The 19,236-nt window shown below is 40.0% G+C and overlaps 2 protein-coding genes across 2 annotated transcripts in view; one reads left to right on the top strand and one right to left on the bottom strand.

Annotated features, from left to right (window-relative positions):
* SHC4 (SHC adaptor protein 4) overlaps nt 1-19,236 on the bottom strand; it is a 129,566-nt gene that overhangs the window by 30,133 nt on the left and 80,197 nt on the right. The window contains exons 5-6 of the mRNA XM_077764324.1: nt 11,863-11,916; nt 7,228-7,279 (exon numbers count right to left, since the gene is read on the bottom strand). Of these exons, the coding sequence (XP_077620450.1) occupies nt 7,228-7,279; nt 11,863-11,916 (106 nt within the window). The remainder of the gene's footprint in view (nt 1-7,227; nt 7,280-11,862; nt 11,917-19,236) is intronic.
* EID1 (EP300 interacting inhibitor of differentiation 1) lies at nt 16,088-17,832 on the top strand. Its single transcript, XM_077764452.1, has one exon. The coding sequence runs from the start codon at nt 16,164-16,166 to the stop codon at nt 16,737-16,739; it is 576 nt and encodes a 191-aa protein (XP_077620578.1). The 5' UTR covers nt 16,088-16,163; the 3' UTR covers nt 16,740-17,832.

Genomic DNA, 19,236 nt, shown 5'->3' with positions numbered 1-19,236 from the left:
GCTTGGTTTACTCATGGAGACACACTTAAACCTGCAAAATGCCCTTGGAAATGTGCTCTCCAGCTGACCCAAGAGAAGTTGTGCTACATTATGATTAAAAAAGGTAATTCCCTTGAATTCTTTTGTTTTTCATCTCATAAATATCTGGTCCAATCAAAATGAAGTCAAGATCCCAAATCGTATCTAAACACAGAATACGATTTTTTCCATTTTATGTTTTTCTTAGATTCAAGAAGATGTCTAGAGATGAAAACAAGGAAGATGAGAGAGGCAGGAAATTCAAACACATACACACACACACGCAGAAACATGAAAGTGTGTCTCCCTTAAAAGAAATGAGAAAACAAGAATGCTTAAAAGAACTCTGGAAAGATTCAGATTCAAGTTCCAAATTCCAATTATGCCATCATCTGCATGACCCTGAACAAGTGACTCTGCAGCAGTATCCTCACCTGCCAAGACAGGGCAGTGATTATTATTTTTTTAATGTTTACCTATTTTTGAGAGAGAGAGAAAGAGAGAGAGAATGATCAGGGGAGGGGCAGAGTGAGAGGGGGAGACACAGAATCCGAAGCCGGCTCCATGCTCTGAGCTGTCAGCACAGAGCCTGATGCGGGGCTCAAACTCACAGACTGCTAGGTCATGACCTGAGCTGAAGCTGGACACTCAACCAACTGAGCCACCCAGGCGCCCCAGGGCACTGATGATTTTTAAGTCCCTTGTTGCTTTAAGGAAATCCAAACTTCCATCTGTCACAGAAGCTTCAGTCTTCTGAGGAACAGGCATGTGGGTTCTTGTGGCATGTGGGTACTCAGGAACAAAGGACACAACCAAACCCACCAGCCATCCTGTACCACTTTTCACATCTCAAATGTTCTTACTTCTCTCAACTCTTCCTATTCTGATACTTTGAGCATTTGGTCCTGTTCCTGGACTGACACTACCAACATGTTCTGCTTTGCTTTGGATGACCTCATTGCTGCCATGTGTTTTTTTTTTTTTGAGAAGATCAAACAGACAGCAAACAGTAGTGCCCATCATCATGTAAGGAATGACATTGGACAAAAAGGCTGACCCTGTGCAGATGTTCTGTACAGCCTCACTAGCTCCAGTGAACACACATGTTGTGATAATGCTGTTGTTGCTAGTCACCGACATGCCACTCTGAGAAAATGGTCTTGTTTCTTTTTGAGGTTGGTCATGGGCCAGAATAGGGATGGGCTTTGAATCAAACAGAGATGTGCCCATTTCCCAGTGATAGACCCATCTCCAGAAGCTTAGATAAGCAGCCAGAATGGCCAAGAATTTAGCAACCTTTAGTTAACGGGAAGGTAGAAAGACAAGTATATAAAAAGTCCCAATTGCCAAAAAAGAATGTGACTTTCCAGTGACATGATAACTTTGCATGGAGGCCTGAGATGGAATCAGATGCGGATATGAGTTTTTTTCACTCCACCTCATAGCCAGACAGACCCATAACTCTACCTTTGGGTATCAGGTCCTATATTAAGGAGGATTTTTTAAAAATCTTAGATTCAAATTCTTCAATTTTTTGTCATTGGTTTCCTAATTGTATGTTCATGGACAAGAGGCTGAGAGCTATTCTTAAAGGATAACATGCATTTCTTTACTCATTTTATATTTATTTTAATAGACCAGGGCTTTTTGTTTTGTTTCTGTTTTTTGTGTTTTTTTAAATAAAGTAGAAATTCAAAAGTGCAGCTTCTCAGGTCAACCACCAGATGGTGCTGTGGTACTTAAGCAAGGAGTCTGTTCCCAACTTAGGAAGCTTCCCAAAGAAGCAAGCCATCAGTCAGTCCACAGTAAACTGATGTCACCAGGGCAGTAGTGCATATATTTTATAACCATAGCATAAATGTAAATAAACAGGCTAATTTAAATTACTTTTATGGTTGGGGCGCCTGGGTGGCTCAGTTGGTTGAGCATCTGACTTCAGCTCAGGTCATGATCTCATGTTCGTGGGTTCGAGTCCCGCGTCAGGCTCTGTGCTGACAGCCAGCTCAGAGCCTGGAGCCTGCCTCAGATTCTGTGTCTCCCTTCTCTCTCTGACCCTCCCCTGCTCATGCTGTCTCTCCCACTCTCTCAGAAATAAATAAAACATTTTAAAAATTAAAAAAAAAATAAATTACTTTTATGGTCTTAAAAAAAATTTTTTTAACTTTCTTCAGAGACTGAAAACCATGGCCTTCCTATACCCAGATAACCTGGCTCCTTTTCACACACTGGATTCAGAGAAACTATGTAAACCTCCCTTGGACTACTACGCATTTGGAGGGAGAGGTGAAGAGAATACGCATTATGGGGAGAGCCGTATTAGTCCCTAAGTAAACTCAAAATATTCTTAGAGTGACTTACCTTTTCTACAGAAAAGGCCTTTTATAAAATGAGGACTTCACTAAAGGGTCCCAGTCGAGATGGAAAAATAAAGTAGCAACTGCCCTGACTTGAATCTACTAATGCTAAAAGCAAATCAGGCAAATGCGAGACAGTGGGAACATTCAGGGTTCTTAGAATGGAGCCTGGACTCCTCTGCCTGCCAGCCAGGCTCTTCCTCACCCCGGAGGTCCGGGGTGCCCTCCCCCATCCACTGACATCATGCTTCCCAGGGGCACCTAGGGCCTGTGAACTGCCACAGTAAAAGACATTTTCCACCTTCACTCCCCCTCACTCCTGTTCAGTATGTGACTTTCTGGGGTGTCTTATTCCAAGGTGTCTTCTCCCAGAGAATTTTGCTCTTCCTCCTTCTCAGGTGATACTGATCTCCTGATTGTCTCTCGTCCTGCCTACTCCTCTGGCCCTTTATGGTCTCCTCTTACCACTCCCCGAGAGCCTCAGCCCTCTTCTTTCCCGGTTCCTCCTTACTCTTAGAGCTATGAAGTGGCAGTGTTTCCCAACCTCCACCTGAAGGTCTGGTCTGCCTCTATCTCTGTCTCTCCACCCCCACACTCCCATCCCCTCCATCTCTGCTCCCACCTTGCCGCCTCCCACACCCTGAGCTTCTCCTGCCTGCGGAACATGTTCCCCAACTGAACCAAACTCACTAGGTAATTCTATAACAGCTTTTTTCTGGTTTCACTGTTTTCTTTATTTATTCAAGGATTTAGAACATTTTTTTCCTTTTTACAAATACAATAAATATTCATTGCAGCAGTTATAGAAAATAAAAAGGCACCAAGGAAAAAAATTATGTAAATCTCACTATCTAAAGATAACTACTATTAATATTTTGACATCTCTTTCTTACTAATCTTTCCAATCTTTCTTCTAACTATATGTTCCTACAAAAAATTACCTGGGGTCATGCTATACCCCTTATTTCACAATCTGCCTTTTGCACTAAATAACATTGTCAACATTTTCTCCGTGTCATTGTTCACTCTAACATTAGCTTTAAATTGCTGCATGGTAGTACATTCTATGGATTCATTTAAATAATTTGGCATTTATGAACATTAAATTAATTTTATTTTTTCTGTTACATAAATAACATATGACAGCAATCTTTATTGTTTCATCTTTGTACATGTCCTAATTATTTCCTTAGAAGTTAAATTGCTGGCTCAAAAGTATTTCCCTTTTTAAGTCTTTGGGTGCAAATTATCATCTTGCCCTTGAAAAAATTCAGATCTATAGTCCTACCAGCATTGTTCCATTTTCAATATTTGAAATTTGAAGATGAAATATGAGATCTATTTATAAGTTGATTGCTAACAAGGTAGGTAGTAAGCTTTTAAATTTTTTTTAATGTTTCTTGGTGCCTTGTAACGTTCTTTTGTACAGATGTGCTCAGGACCCCTAATTGATTTACTTGCTTATAAGCTGGCTAAACTTAGGAAAATGATCTCACTTTCTCAACTCCAGGGTTTGCTTTGGTAACAAAGGAATAAATTAATATCGACCTCCGAGAGTGGTTGTGAGGATGAAATGAGACAATGCCTACCACATGGTGGGCATGCAATAAATGGTAGATCTCCCTGCCCATTTCTCTAGTGGATTATCTTTTTCCAATTTGTAATAATCCCTGTTTCTTTAATGGCAACACCAGTCCAAATCACACAGAATGATGATGATGATGATGATGATGATGAAGATGATGATGATAGCTACCATTTATTGTATACTTACTATGAGCCAAATATGGAGATATTTGCATTGTAAATAATATCTCATTAAGTCCTCAGGAACATCTGATTTCTATTTTTTCATCAACCTTCATATCTAAATTGTTGCCAAGTTCCACTAGTTCCTATATTCGTCCAAACTGTCCCTACCTCCCCCAATGCAATGTAAACATTACCACTCCTGCCCAGAACTAATGAAATGTCCTCTAAATTGGACTCTACAATTCCAGGCGGCTTTCTGTCCTCTAGTATCATTTTCACAGACACAAATGCCAGAAAATATTATTTTGCAATTTCAGCAAAAAGGCAGAAACCAGAATAATGGTTATAAAGCTCAAAATCTTTAATGGCACGCCGTGGCCTTCTGGCCAGCATACAAAGCCCTCTACACTGTTTCTGACCTAACTCTTCGGCCATGGCTCCCCTACTTCTAGGGCTTCCCTTCGCTGCGACCCCAGCCTTCCATACACACTCCCATACCACCCCAACACATAGCTGTGAGCTATCATTACAGGACTCTTTCACCTGGGACTGTATTTATTTCTCCCACAAATCTTGACTGAGCTCCTGCTATGTTCCACACACTGTTGTCCAGGATGTGCTAAATGATGAGCCCAAGGCTAGTCAGGAATTCTTTTCCCTCCACAATGGTGACCTCAGTTCCTTTCATATTAGTGTGTAATTAATAATTATTTGTGAGCTTGAAAACTATGTGAGCAACTCCGTGCAGAGATTAAAGTCCAGGGGCTAAGGTGAGTGGAAAGGATTTAACACCACAGAGGTGTGCAAGTAGGGGGTATGTTGGCAACAGAGTGGCTTCTCACAGAAGTTTCTATAACTAAGATAAATAAGAAAGGGAACGGGGAGACTGGAAAAGGAGGCATAAGGAAGAGGAGATGCTAACTTAGTAATCCGAGAAAATTACCCTGTTTCTAAGTCATCTACCTTGTAGGTAGACCCATTCCCCTAAAGAAGAAAGCAAGCAACTGACTTGAATCTTTGAACTCCTCACCACTGCTTACTGAAGAGTGATGACATTCCTGAGCTGTTCAGGGACTGATGGTAAAGTTACCAAACATATAGATTTCCTGCTCTATTTGTTCTTTCTCTCACCTTGTCTTTTCAGATTGAGAGAAAAGGCTTTGTTGTTCAGAGGCCTTCCCCAAAATAGCATGCAGTTACTCTTTCGGGAGACTCAGGCTTAACTAAAAGAGGTTGCTCTTTTCTGGTATCTTTTGTTGTATTTCATTCCTACACCCCCGTTCTCCTCACTAGTTCCTGTCTCTCCTACTCATCTTTGGTGATTATCCTTTCCTCTTTATACAGTTTACAATGAGCCAGTTGCAGCCAAGGATTGTGTCGTACTTGTCACCTGTTTCTTCCTTTCCATGTCATTGGGCTATGTTCTTTTGGCAAGCATTTACTGAGTATCTACTACATGCCAGGTCCTGTGTTAGCAGCTTGTCCTCATCATTTCATTTCTTTTCATGTTTTATTTATTTTGAGAGAAAGAGACAGACAGACAGACAGAGAGCATGAGAGAGAGAATCACAAGCAGGCTCCAAGCTGTTAGCACAGAGCCCGAGGTGGGGGATCGATCCCACAGACCATGAGATCATGACCTGAGCCAAAATCAAGAGTCAAAAGCTTAACCAACTGAGCCACTCAGGCCCCCTCTCATCATTTCATTGTTTACTGGAATAATAGCTCCCAAATAGACCCCCCTGCTTTATGTTTCTTTCTGAATCCATTCTGCTCCCAAATCAAACTTTGTGAAGCTCTGCTCTGTCAACAGCATTCTCCTCCCATTTGCTTGAAGATTAAGTCCCTATTTATCAGCTCTCTCCCATCTGCCCTCTGGATGCCTTTTAGACTTTTTTTTCTCCCTATCCAGTCTGCTTTCTAGTAAATACATTCTACTCATTTGTCTCCCCCAGTACATTTCCATCTTTGTTTCACCAGCTCTTTGAATTTCCAAATTCTCCTCCATGTGTACTTAATAAGCGTGTGGGGGCAAACTATCCCTGTGGTGGAGGAGGATGCCACCCTAATAGGTTCCAGTCAAGGAGAAGAAGCAACCTAAGACTCGTCCTTACGAGGAATCTGAATGTCTCAGAATTAGGGATGAGAAGCAACAATAACCATGTCTGTCTAAAGAGGTCCAATGACTAAGGAACCTCAGGCCCTTCACCCAAAGTTTGACTGGGAGATGAGTTCTTTGGTAAACTTGGTAAATCCTGGGATGAGAAGTCCAAGCAACCTACTCTTCCATTCACTGAGATACTCAACAAAAACAGTTCTTTTTGTTGCAACACCTGTGTGCTTGGCTTTGTGGTGAGTGCTTTGGAAACAACAGTAAATGAGGTAAACATGTTCCTGGCCTCATGGAGGTTTCAGTAGAAAGGGAAGATGTTGAACACATTGACAAAATGGTAAGTAAAGTAACAAAAATGTGGATAAGTGCTAATAAGAAGAGACATAAAGTATTATGATGCAATAAGGTGGGATACACTACTGGAGATAGGAGGTGCAATCAGTCAGAGAAGGTCTCTCTGAAGAGGAGACACTGAAGCTGAGATCCAAAATACGAGAAGAAGCCAAACACTCAAAATGACATGCCAGACTCTTAAACAGTAAAGGCACAGGCTCGACACACATGTTTGTTGCATGCACATGTGCACGCGTGTGTGCGCGCGCACACACACACACTTGCTGAGACCAATGCGGGCCAATAACCTCACTGGCTTGGGTCTCTATGTAGTTCATTCATCCACTGGGGATGCAGCGGCCAGCTCCTTCTATTATTATAACCAGAACAGCTTCTCTTTTGATTATACAAATAGGTAATAAGCCTTTTGGTGTAAGGGTCCCTCAGATGACTGGGATCTAAATCCCAGCTACATACTTTGCTCTGCTAGCAGTGCTATTTATTTCCAACTCAAATTCACAAAATATTTCTAGAGCCCAATACAGCACTCTAGTGATCCTCATCACCCTGTATATTGAAAAAAAAAAAAACTGCTTGTTACATTTTAAAGTTGGTATAAACCAGCTCTTAAGAAAATCTAGAAGTTGCTTTCCATACCTCGTTGATTAACTGGATCTTTAGCTACGTAGGCAACATAGTCTGTGGTATCCTATAAAAAAAAAAAAGGGGAAAATGATTGCATTTAAAATGAATGGATTGTACTATTGAAAGATAAGAGTACATTTAGCACATGATACTGAGGTAAGGACTTAAATACAAATGTTTCTATTTAAAGGCAAAAGGAAAGCATCCTAAAAGAGAACATAAATATACCCTGGGTAGTTTAGCAATTGCGGGGTCCCGATTCTCTGCTCCTTGGAGAGAGAAGTTGAAAATTAAACATTTAAAGGCAGATTTAGTGATACTTACTGACTAAGAATAAAAAAAAAAATCCAGATAGGGAATATATTGGTACATATATTCTTAAAAAATGGTAAGGGACCATGACTCTCTCTTTTATGGAAAGGTGAAATACCAGGGGTGACGCAGTCACAAAGGAGTCATAAACTGGGAGACGGCACCATGATTTCTCAGTTGTGCGGACAGACACCATGTATGTCAGAAAATAAGTCAATTAAAGAGACATATTAGTTTTTGTGGTTGTTAGCTTGCTCGAGTGCAGGGCAAGTTAACTTAAGAAATAAAGCAAAAATACAAAGCATTTTTATTTGATCATTATGTAGAAAGGAAAAAATCATTTTTGAAAACAAGAACCCATGAAAACTCTAAGGATTTCAAAAACAGGTGTTGCTGACGTTGTAAAAACAAACAAAAAGCCACTTGGTAATTCTGACTTTTATTGAAAACAGTAAACTGATGAATGATAAGATCTTAATAATTAAAGATGCTTTTTGTTATCTCAGTTCTCAGGGAAAAAAATACACACAACGCCATTTGCAGATTAGAAGTATGCCTCTCCAGAGGGAAGATGCAATCAACTGGCAGGAAATAAAAGCCCGTTTGTAATACCCTCAAGGACAATCACTTAATAACCCACAGTGAAACACACAGGAAGCAGCTCTCAGGGTCAGCATAACTTGTCTTCAGTTATTTTAAAAAATAACAAACACCTAAATAAATTTATCTTATGCTAAAAGATAGGATGTTTGAAATATCTTGTAAATAAATAAGGTCGTATCTGTGAGCTTTATTTTATATTAATGTAGAGGCAAAGCCACAGTTGCTGGGGGCTTGGCTGCTATTTTTAAAATTGAAGCGATGGTACGATGCCAGCAACATGGGCTGGAGCTTTCAGTGATGGGAAAGAGGTTGTGGGACCTCATCCTCCAGACTGTCTCCAACAGTCTTAGAGTTCTAAAAGCAGATATAGTTCTTATATCTGGGAGAATCTAAAGAATGTTAAAAGTGAAGCCCAAATGGTGAAAAAATATATAAGAAAATATATTCCTGACATACTTGTAATGCATTTTTGAAAAAAAGAAAGTATATATAGATACAGAAGCATTACCAAGGACTGTCCTCAGGGCTGACAGGAGGAAGACAAGTAAACTTTGTTTTTCATTTTTTTACTGTTTTTTTGTTTTTGTTTTTGTTTTTTTAAATTTCTGAGAGAGAGAGACAGCGTGAGCAGGGGAGGGTCAGAGAGAGAGGGAGATACAGAATCTGAAACAGGCTCCAGGCTCTGAGCTAGCTGTCAGCACAGAGCCCGACGCGGGGCTCCAACCCACGAACTGCGCGATCATGCCCTGAGCTGAAGTTGGATGCTTAACCGACTGAGCCACCCAGGTGCCCCAAGAATGACTAATCTTTTTTAAACTTGGGAGGAAATCTGGTGGAAAAAAGGGTACTACTTTGGGCCATGGAGACTTTTAGCTTCTTGCACCCCATCCACTGAAAAGTTGTGAATTCCTAACAAACAAAGCTATGGGCATGTGCCNGAGGAAGACAAGTAAACTTTGTTTTTCATTTTTTTACTGTTTTTTTTTTTTTGTTTTGTTTTTTTTTAAATTTCTGAGAGAGAGAGACAGCGTGAGCAGGGGAGGGTCAGAGAGAGAGGGAGATACAGAATCTGAAACAGGCTCCAGGCTCTGAGCTAGCTGTCAGCACAGAGCCCGACGCGGGGCTCCAACCCACGAACTGCGCGATCATGCCCTGAGCTGAAGTTGGATGCTTAACCGACTGAGCCACCCAGGTGCCCCAAGAATGACTAATCTTTTTTAAACTTGGGAGGAAATCTGGTGGAAAAAAGGGTACTACTTTGGGCCATGGAGACTTTTAGCTTCTTGCACCCCATCCACTGAAAAGTTGTGAATTCCTAACAAACAAAGCTATGGGCATGTGCCAGCAACAGTGGTGATAGCTATCCTCTATCATGCTGTGCCAGGCATGGTACTAGCAGGTTACATGCATCAAGTCAGTTAATTCTCACAACACTCCCCATTTTATAGATGAGAACCCTGAAGCTAAGAGAGGCTAAATAAGTCCACTCTCCCTGACTCCAAACTGACGGTTCATTTGGGGGACCATGCCAATGCTTATGGTCACTCCCATTTTCTATTTTAAATAGAATACCAGGTTTTCTCTTCAGCTGCAGAGAGCATGGGGTCCCACTCAAAGCACTAGGTACAAACTTCCCCACAGCGGCTACAAATTCTTTACCATTTGTTTGTGGGCAGTGCTTCAGTGGGTTGAAAGTGCTGAAGAACTAAAGGCACATGAAGACCATCTAAAACGAATCGGGAGAACTAGGATACACATCATGCAGGGCATGCATAGGGTAAATGAGGATCTACGTGCCAATGTGAACATGACCCGAGCGACTCTTGAAACTTGAAAGGGAGATTTGGAGCAAATACCTATGATTATTTTTAACACTTCACTTACACAACTCATTACTTTAAATAACTTAAGGAAAGTATTTGAGTTCCTTCATGGATGACTGAGCTATCTTGCGTTAGGAATAAAAGAGGCGATACTGGCCTCTTCAGGCTGGATTCTGTCAACCCTCTCTGTACCAAACACGTCTCTGGTTGTTACTGTCGAGGCAAGATTACAAGGCGTGGTGGCTGGGCGTTCAGTACTGGTCTCACACTGCAGCTGCTAAGTGCTGGGCTTCCTGCACGCCCCCTGTTTGCTAATGAATCCATAATTAGCCGTCCACGGAATCTCTTGGGGAAGAGGTAGAGCTCTTAAAATCTGGTTTACATAATAATTAAATAGCACCATGGAACTAATATATTCATTTGGAAATAAGTATCCCCAAAGCTGAAAGGTGAGGAAGAAGCCTAAAGGGAAAATTAAGTATGCATTAATAAAAGAAAAACAAAAAACCAATTCTTTGAAGTCCCATAAATACTGCTTTTCTTCCGTATGCTTCAGATAGGTTCTGAAGACAGGGTGTCTAGGTTCGACACGCTTAAATATTTTGAATCACAGGCAGCCAATGTGAAGACAAGTGATTACTGAAATGTTCTTAAGAACAGGGTAATCTGTATAGCATTTAACTATAAGTTTCACGCACTAAAAGGTGATACCGACAACCAAGTGAAGAAAGTTGCTTAAATACTGTAGATGCCAATAAAGGAAGCAATGATTACAACAGAGTAGCTTCAGAACTTTATTTCCTTTTAGGATAGACAATAATTTTTCCTTTTGAATATTTGGCATAGAGGTCAAAACTCTGCAGTGACATCAGCTACCAGATTTAGTTTTTACTACCATTCCATACCTCTCCTGGACTTCTGAGTTATATGTCCTATCATTTATGGCCCTACATTTTATTCCTCAATTGGAAGTGAGAAACCAGAAGTGGTGGCTAGAAAAAACCAGCCATTACACTGGATTTTAGTACCTCATTTCTGCAGGATACAATCTTTAATAATAAATGCTCAGCAGGAAAGAAAGCAATACACTGGCAGTAAGAACAAAATCGCCGCATGCTTCCACATGTTTTCTTGACCTTACTGATGTTCAATCATTATAAAAGTCACACTCAGTCATCTCCTAGCTTCTGGATGTTTGCAGGTAGAAGAAAAATGTCACAATATCATGAAGCAGCAAAATCCTCCCTCTAACCTCTCAGTTCAAACAGATTTGTTTCTTGGTCAGTCACAGGCTTCCTAACTTCAATGCCTCGCTCCTTCTGCCCTGGTTCAGGAGTGATGCGGTAGGGAGTCAGGGAATGCCTCTCTACTCTGTAAAGGCTTGGAGACAGAGCACTTGCTCAGTCTCACCCAATTCGTGGGAAATGAGCACCATGTGGCCTCTAGGGAAGAAGGAACTGCAGTTCTCTACCCCCAGCTGTGTGTTCCCTTCATGAATTTCTGCAAACCTGGCTGCTCACTTTAGATGAGACATAGTTGCCTTGGTTGGCGGGCAGAGTGGCAAATAGGCTTCCACTATATGCCAAGTCCAACTTGCTTAATAGGATCTGCCTGAAACTCTGTGTTAAGAAGAATGCTGAGGGAGGACTGGTAACACATGTATGACATCCTTGATTTTCATGACTTCGATGTTACCTACAAGAACAGTCTCCGATGATAACTCCATGACTAACAACATAATGGAGTATTATTAGCTCATCTACTAATCCAAACAGAGCCAAATTTTTGATGGCACATAGCTATTCACAAATTGTAACACAACATTGGAAAAGATATGTAATGGCTAACATGCTTTACATGGAGGTTCTTTTAACTCTTACAAAAAGAATTTTTATAAATCCATACTTACAGGATCCCCTCCAGAGGCAAATGAAATAGACTGCATATGATGATTTGCAATAATCTGTAAAACATAAAAAAATTAAACATGTAAGATACTACAAATTAATTGTGCCTAGTTACATACAATCTAACAGTAATGGTCTTAAATTTTATGTTTTGTTTTGCTGGCTCGGCATTCCTTTGGAAATTACTCCATCCACATTCTATAATAATCTCATAAGTAGATTTGACATACCATCTCACCACCCCTCTCCTGGACACACGATTCAGGCCTAGGCCATCAGAAAACACCATCCCTCTGGATACAGCAAAGCCAATCAATATTATGGGGAGGAACTGAGACAGATAACAGGAAAAAATGCAGATCTCTCTGCCATTAAGAACCTTATTTAAGTCCAAAGCTTCTGGGAGCCATCTTTTGTTGCCATGTGGGAAAAGCCTGATGGAAAAATGAAGCTTTCCCTCTGGAGAGTATCAGAGCTGAGAGGTAAAAATATTTAAAAAAAATCTGGTGGTAACATTTGTTTCATCACTTCAACCAATACATTTCCCTCATCTCTGGTTTTTATGCATTTTTTCTGTTTTATTTATTTATTTTTATATAAGTTGGTTTGAACTGGGTTTAAGTCACTCACCACCAAAAGCACACTAAAGCACGAACATTAAGATTTTTAATATGATGTAGACTATCCAAGTGAACTGCATTAGTTAGCCAAGAAGACTACCTCTTTTACTTGAGGTCTTAGGCTTGCTTGTTTGGAAACCACAGTGTAATGACCACCGATAGAGAAGTATTTGTCATACTGTTTTGAAGGTTCATTAAAATACCAACTGTGCACCAATTGGCTAATTCTGTCTTCAGAATTGTTTAACATAATCTATACAAGAGTCTGCTTATATAACATAGCCAAGTAATTCTATTCTTAGATGTATATCCACAGAATTGTGTAAATACATGCACCAAAGATCTTCTCAAGAAAGATAATTACTGCCCTATTTGTAATAGCCACAAACAGGAAACAATCCCAATGATGATCACTGTGATATTTAAACAATGGACTACTATGTAGCAAAAAAAAACCCAAAACAAACAAACAAAAAAAAACCCCGTATTTTTTGGGCAAAAGAAGCCACATAGAAAGAATATATACTACATGGTTTAATTTATGTAAGGTTCCAAAACAGGCAAAAATATTTTATTCTGTTTGAAATCAGGATGGTGGTGCCAGTAGGGCAAAGAAAGAGAAAGCAAATGGTTGTCTGGAATCCTGAAAATGGTGTTTCTTGCTCTGGGTAGTGGTTACACAAATATGTCCATTTTGTGATAACCAAGCTGCACACGTAAGATTTGTGCACTTTTCTATATTTGTGTTTTCCATGTTTAGATTTCAGCTAAAAGTGATTACTAAAAATAAGTCAATATACAAACATGAATGTCTTTCCCACATACCAACAAATAGCCAGTTAGACACTCTATTGTAGTGAGGGGTACATTTTACCTAAGTATAGTACCTAAATATAAAACTAATAAGAATCAAGTAAGGCTTTTTGGAAAACTTCACTGAAAGGTATAAATAAGACACAAACAAGCAGAAACATATATATTACTTTTATGGTTGAGAAGACAATATTGTAAAGATATCAATTCTCCCCCAAATTGATCTGTAAATTCCATGAAACTCCAATAAAAATTCCACCTATGTGATTTGGGTAACTTTTCAAGCTACTTCTAAAATTCACATGGAAGAACAAATCTGCAAGAAGAGCTAAGAAAATTTTTTAAAGAACAAAGAAACAAGATTTTCCTTATTAGCAAGACATATTCTAACCCTAGAAATTCATTTGAATACAAAGTCTAAAAACAAACTCACACATTTGTTTTCTTTTAATCTATGATAAATGTGGCACCAAGCAGTTAACAAAAGGATAGTGATTAAACCAGTGAAGTTGGCTGAATAGCTGTATATGTGTAAAAAAACATATAAATGAATCCTGTCCCTTTAGTATTTATATAAATAAATGTTTTTCCCATTAAAAAAAATATCTATGCAGGGGTGCCTGGGTTTGTCCCAGGTCATGATCTCACAGTTTGTGGGTTCGAGCCCCACATTGGGTTCTGTGCTGACAGCTCAGAGCCTGGAGCCTGCTTCACATTCTGTATTATCTCCCTCTCTTTGCTCCTTCCCTGCTCACATTCTGTCTCTGTCTTTCTCTCCCTCTCTCAAAAATAAGTATTAAAAATTTTTTAACAATAACAAAATATATGCAAACATTGAAGAAAANATCTGCAAGAAGAGCTAAGAAAATTTTTTAAAGAACAAAGAAACAAGATTTTCCTTATTAGCAAGACATATTCTAACCCTAGAAATTCATTTGAATACAAAGTCTAAAAACAAACTCACACATTTGTTTTCTTTTAATCTATGATAAATGTGGCACCAAGCAGTTAACAAAAGGATAGTGATTAAACCAGTGAAGTTGGCTGAATAGCTGTATATGTGTAAAAAAACATATAAATGAATCCTGTCCCTTTAGTATTTATATAAATAAATGTTTTTCCCATTAAAAAAAATATCTATGCAGGGGTGCCTGGGTTTGTCCCAGGTCATGATCTCACAGTTTGTGGGTTCGAGCCCCACATTGGGTTCTGTGCTGACAGCTCAGAGCCTGGAGCCTGCTTCACATTCTGTATTATCTCCCTCTCTTTGCTCCTTCCCTGCTCACATTCTGTCTCTGTCTTTCTCTCCCTCTCTCAAAAATAAGTATTAAAAATTTTTTAACAATAACAAAATATATGCAAACATTGAAGAAAAATAAAGATCATGCATATGATCTTTGAAGTAGGAAAATCCATCTTAATAGAAAAAAAAATACAGAAAAAAAAAACCCCTTCAATTTGATTTACATGAAAACTCATTTTAAAACTTGTGTAGGAGAAAAAAAATCCCTGAAACTGGACAAGTAACAACAGGCAGGGAGAATGTATTTGCAACATGTAAAACAAAGCACCCATGCAGTTTATAAGAAATTCCTACAAATCAATAAGAAAAAGAAATAGCAAAAATAAAACCAGTTAATTTTCACAAGTAACACAAATGTTCAATAAACACGGTGAAAAACAATCAATCTCCAAGAAATCAAGGCTATGGAAAATAAAACAAGATATCACTAAACTGGTAAAATTGCTCAAGAAAACAATGTATGGCAAGGATATGGATATTCTCAAACACTGCTGATGAGAGCTGAAATTTGTACAGCAATCTTGGAAAGCAGTTTGATAGTATGTATTAAAACTAAAGTATGCATGCTCTACGATTCCACCTTTCCACTTCTGGGTTTTTATTCTATAGAAACACTGGCATATATGGATGTCATTTACCCATAGTTTATAACACCAAAAATTGGAAATTACTTATGCATAGTTAGGTCAGCTATAGAATAGCTACATAAATGGAATGCTATGGAAAAAAGACTCCTCTATGTATCCTAACAAAGCTAAATCTTCAAGCCATTGCTGAGGTGCTTTTTGTTTTGTAACTTGAAGACAGACTGGGAGTCATGCAAAAAAAAAAAAACAAAAACAAAAACAAAAAACCATACACACACAAGGCTTTTCCACAAACACATAAAGATCTATATAAACGCAGAGGAAAAGAATTTAAAGAATACACACCAAGTTGATTATAGTGGAAAGTTACCCTCCTGTGAAAACAAATGGAACCAAGTACTTCTTCAGTATAATAACTTTTTTAAAAAGACAGTTATGCCAATTTATGAATTTAACTTTTTTCTTTATATGGGGAAACCAGAAGAGCTGAATGGATCACTTCTCAGTTTGCTGAGAACACTGTGATTTGGAGGTGTGGACGTGGAAGTCGTAAGCGCATAGATGAAAGGACCTGGAAACCGTGGACCAGATGGTTTTGCCTGCGGCCGGAGAAAAAGGAGCTGGAGAGAACGGAAAAGGGAAGGGGAGGAGGCGGCTTAAGCACCGCTACCGAGGCCACATTAAGGACTTTCCAGTTTACAGCATCATAATATGCGGAACAGTTAGGGAAAGCGGAGATTAAGTAACTCTCTACACCTAGAGTCTAGGTACGGAGTTCAAGCGGGCCGAGACGTAGACCAGGCTCGCGAAGAGTGTGCACCTCCCGCCCGAGGGGGACGCCGACCGGGAGGCGGTGTCTGGGGGTCGCGCACACGCACAGGGTCACGCAAGCGCACGGCGTTTGCGCACGCGCACAACCAGTCGGCCGCGTAGCTCCGATCGTGCAAAAACGCCTTTTGCGAGGTTGAGCTGCTTGTACGATGTCGGAAATGAACGAGCTGTCGGAGCTGTACGAAGAGAGCAATGACCAGCAGATGGATGTGATGCTTGGCGAGGGTGACCTTCCGCAGATGGAGGTAGGCAGCGGGAGCCGGGAGCCGTCCCCGAACGCCTCCCGCAGCGGGGCCCAGCCGCAGCTGGAGGAGGAAGGCCCAATGGAGGAGGAGGCGGCCCAGCCAATGGCGGTGCCGCAGGGGGGACGAGGCCTTGCTACCCGGCCCAGCCCTGGGGAGCAGCCGGGCCTGATCGCGGGCCCCGACTTCGAGAGCGAGGACGAGGGCGAGGAATTTGACGACTGGGAGGACGACTACGATTACCCGGAAGAGGAGCAGCTGAGTGGTGCGGGCTACAGAGTATCAGCGGCCCTTGAAGAAGCCAACAAGATGTTTCTGAGAACATCCAGAGCTAGGGAAGCAGCCCTGGATGGCGGGTTTCAAATGCATTATGAGAAGACCCCGTTTGATCAGTTGGCTTTTATTGAAGAGCTTTTTTCACTTATGGTTGTCAATCGTCTGACCGAAGAACTCGGCTGTGATGAGATTATTGATAGAGAGTAATTAAATGCTGTTAAAAGAGGAGGAAAAGTTGAGGAGACCCAGCATTCCACTGTCTTTTGGGTTCATTCCAGATCGTACCGTGCCGATGAAAAGTTTGATCTTCAAAAAAAAGATTTTTGTCGTTGTTGTTTTGCAGAATAGAGTAGGGCAGTGACTCACAGTTACGAAAGAGAAAAGAATTGCTAAAGAAGAAGAAAAGGCATTAGGACCGTGGAAATCTGTTTTCAAGAACGTTCATGAGACACTTACGGCTTTGACTTTGTTACTGATCCAGATTGTTTTCCTCGCTTTGGGGAAAATATCTTTCATGTTTCACTGTAAGGGACGGTTTTGCAAGATTAAGTTAACATCAAGACAAACTGCCAACACAAGAGCCCGGTAATATTAATTACATGAGAAAAAGTAACGAATACATCCAGTTTAGGACACGAAATGTCTGAGTCATTTGGACTGAAAGCCCACTGAGAGAACTCTGACGATTCCACTTTGTGGTCTATGGAAGCCAATTATCAAAGGCTAAATTTTTTAGTGTAAAATGGGTGTTCTTCAGTATCCGAAAAGGATAAGCAAACCCAAAAAGAAATATGTATCACGTGTGCTGTCTCTCAAAATGTGCTTTCAAGAGCATCTGAAATTTTGGTTGTACGTGTATCTTGATGATTTATAAAGCTACTGTGATCCATAATTCCAGAAAATTTATTGTCTTACCATTTTTAAAACTCAAAAATTAAATGTCCGTAGCAAGATTTCAAACTTAGATATTAAAATATATGTGAAAGAACAAAACAAACTATTTCTAACACCCTTATACTAGGGAAATTGTTTTACTCTCTCTCTTTCATTTAACTTTACAGGTGAAAGACTTTGGTTGAACTTCATAACATAAGAACTGCTAAAGGGAAAATGTCAAGTAAAAGGAAAGCCCTACATCTAAAAAAAAGACTGAACAATTAGGCCCTCAATCTGTAAAGGTTTTAAACCTGCCCAGAAATCCTCCTCAGGATCTGAAGTTTCTCTCTGTCTCCTCCTCTAATTAAGCTTGTTATTGGTTATGCACCAGCATTCGAGATAATAAAATTTCTTGTTCTGTGTATTTTGTTTGGCCTGTAGTATTGTTCACATACTTTATCGAAATCCTTTTTATCGTATTGTTTTATTTTATTCCTGAAGCCACTTTATGATTTAAATTTAACCACTCTTTATATGGGAAAGTGCTCCAGCTTCAGATACCTGATATATAAGTTAATTTGTGGATATTAATCTTGGTGAATTCCTATAAAAGAATTTGCCAGCCTGAGAAAACCTATTGTATTCATGAGCATATTGCTGTGGTTATTAAGGTTCTGAAGTGGCATAAGACTAAAAATTTGTCAGAAGGTTGTGCCCAATAAACAGGACATCAGTAGGTCTTAAGATCAATAAAAAAGTACCAGATGTTCTTCTTATGGCAGTAAAGGACACATCCAATACAACAGCACAACTCAGCCTTATTTATGTTACAGTTGTCTTAGGGAGTGGGATTCTTTAAAATATTGGACTGAGGAGTGAGAGCATAAGCCCTTAGGCTAGGTAAGGAGACAGATAGATAGATGGGGAAACAATAGACAGGAGGTGGGATGTTAGCCCTTAACCCTCTTCATCCTGCCTCTCCCATGCCTCACTTTCACTGTATTTTCAAACAGCTTATAGCTGCAGTTAGATGAATCTGGGTAGATAATTGCTTGTATGATGTGAATTAAATGAATTGGGGGGGGGAGGGGGGAGGGAGGATGCCAGTACACCAGGAACTGACCAATTGCATTTCCCTCCAGATAAAGATGTCAGGAAATAGAAAAAACTGGTTCCATACCAGGAAGTGTGTTTAGGTTCCTCTCCGAGACTAAGGAGGGAGCAAGAGGAAAGGAAAAGAAAACTGTTCCCTGTTGGGTTTGAAGGCTCATTTGAAGGATAAAGACTGGGCTCCACCACTGACTCCTCTGATAGTTGGTTTGTTGGTCTTGGAAAAACAGGCAGTAATCTGAGCACTGGAATTAGTACTTGTTTGTATTAACTGAAGATAGAAAAACGGTAATATTTTAAACCCCTTTTAGAAGTGTGAAATCACCTGTATTTCTTTCAAAGGTTATAGTTAACACATACTGGAAACAGCCTACCTGGTTCAAATCTTGGTTAAATGGGAACTAAAGAAAGGAACTCTATAGAGATTCTGGTCCTCATTTTGTGAACAGGGGAGTGGGTGGGGATGTGGAATGGGGAGAGAGAACTTTAAAAAGCTTATGAGTATATAGGGTGATTTGGGGGTTAGTTTTCTGGACCTATCCATATATTATGTTATTATATAATATTACATTATTAATGTTTGCTTAGATCAGACTGTCCCATTTGGCTGCCCTAAGGACACAGATTTATTGCGTTTGGCTCATGCTTAAAATTGCAATTCTTCATTAAAGACCAACAACTCATAATCCTGATAGAGCAACAAAACTCCCGGAGTTCC

This window comes from Crocuta crocuta, unplaced genomic scaffold (genome assembly GCF_008692635.1).
Source record: "Crocuta crocuta isolate KB4526 unplaced genomic scaffold, BGI_CrCroc_1.0 scaffold102, whole genome shotgun sequence".
NCBI lineage: Eukaryota > Metazoa > Chordata > Mammalia > Carnivora > Hyaenidae > Crocuta > Crocuta crocuta.
This window is presented reverse-complemented; position numbering and strand designations above follow the sequence as displayed.

What these genes read in the sequence shown, in the direction of transcription:
- EID1 (XM_077764452.1), top strand. Translation starts at nt 16,164, where the DNA reads ATGTCGGAAATGAACGAGCTGTCGGAGCTGTACGAAGAGAGCAATGAC.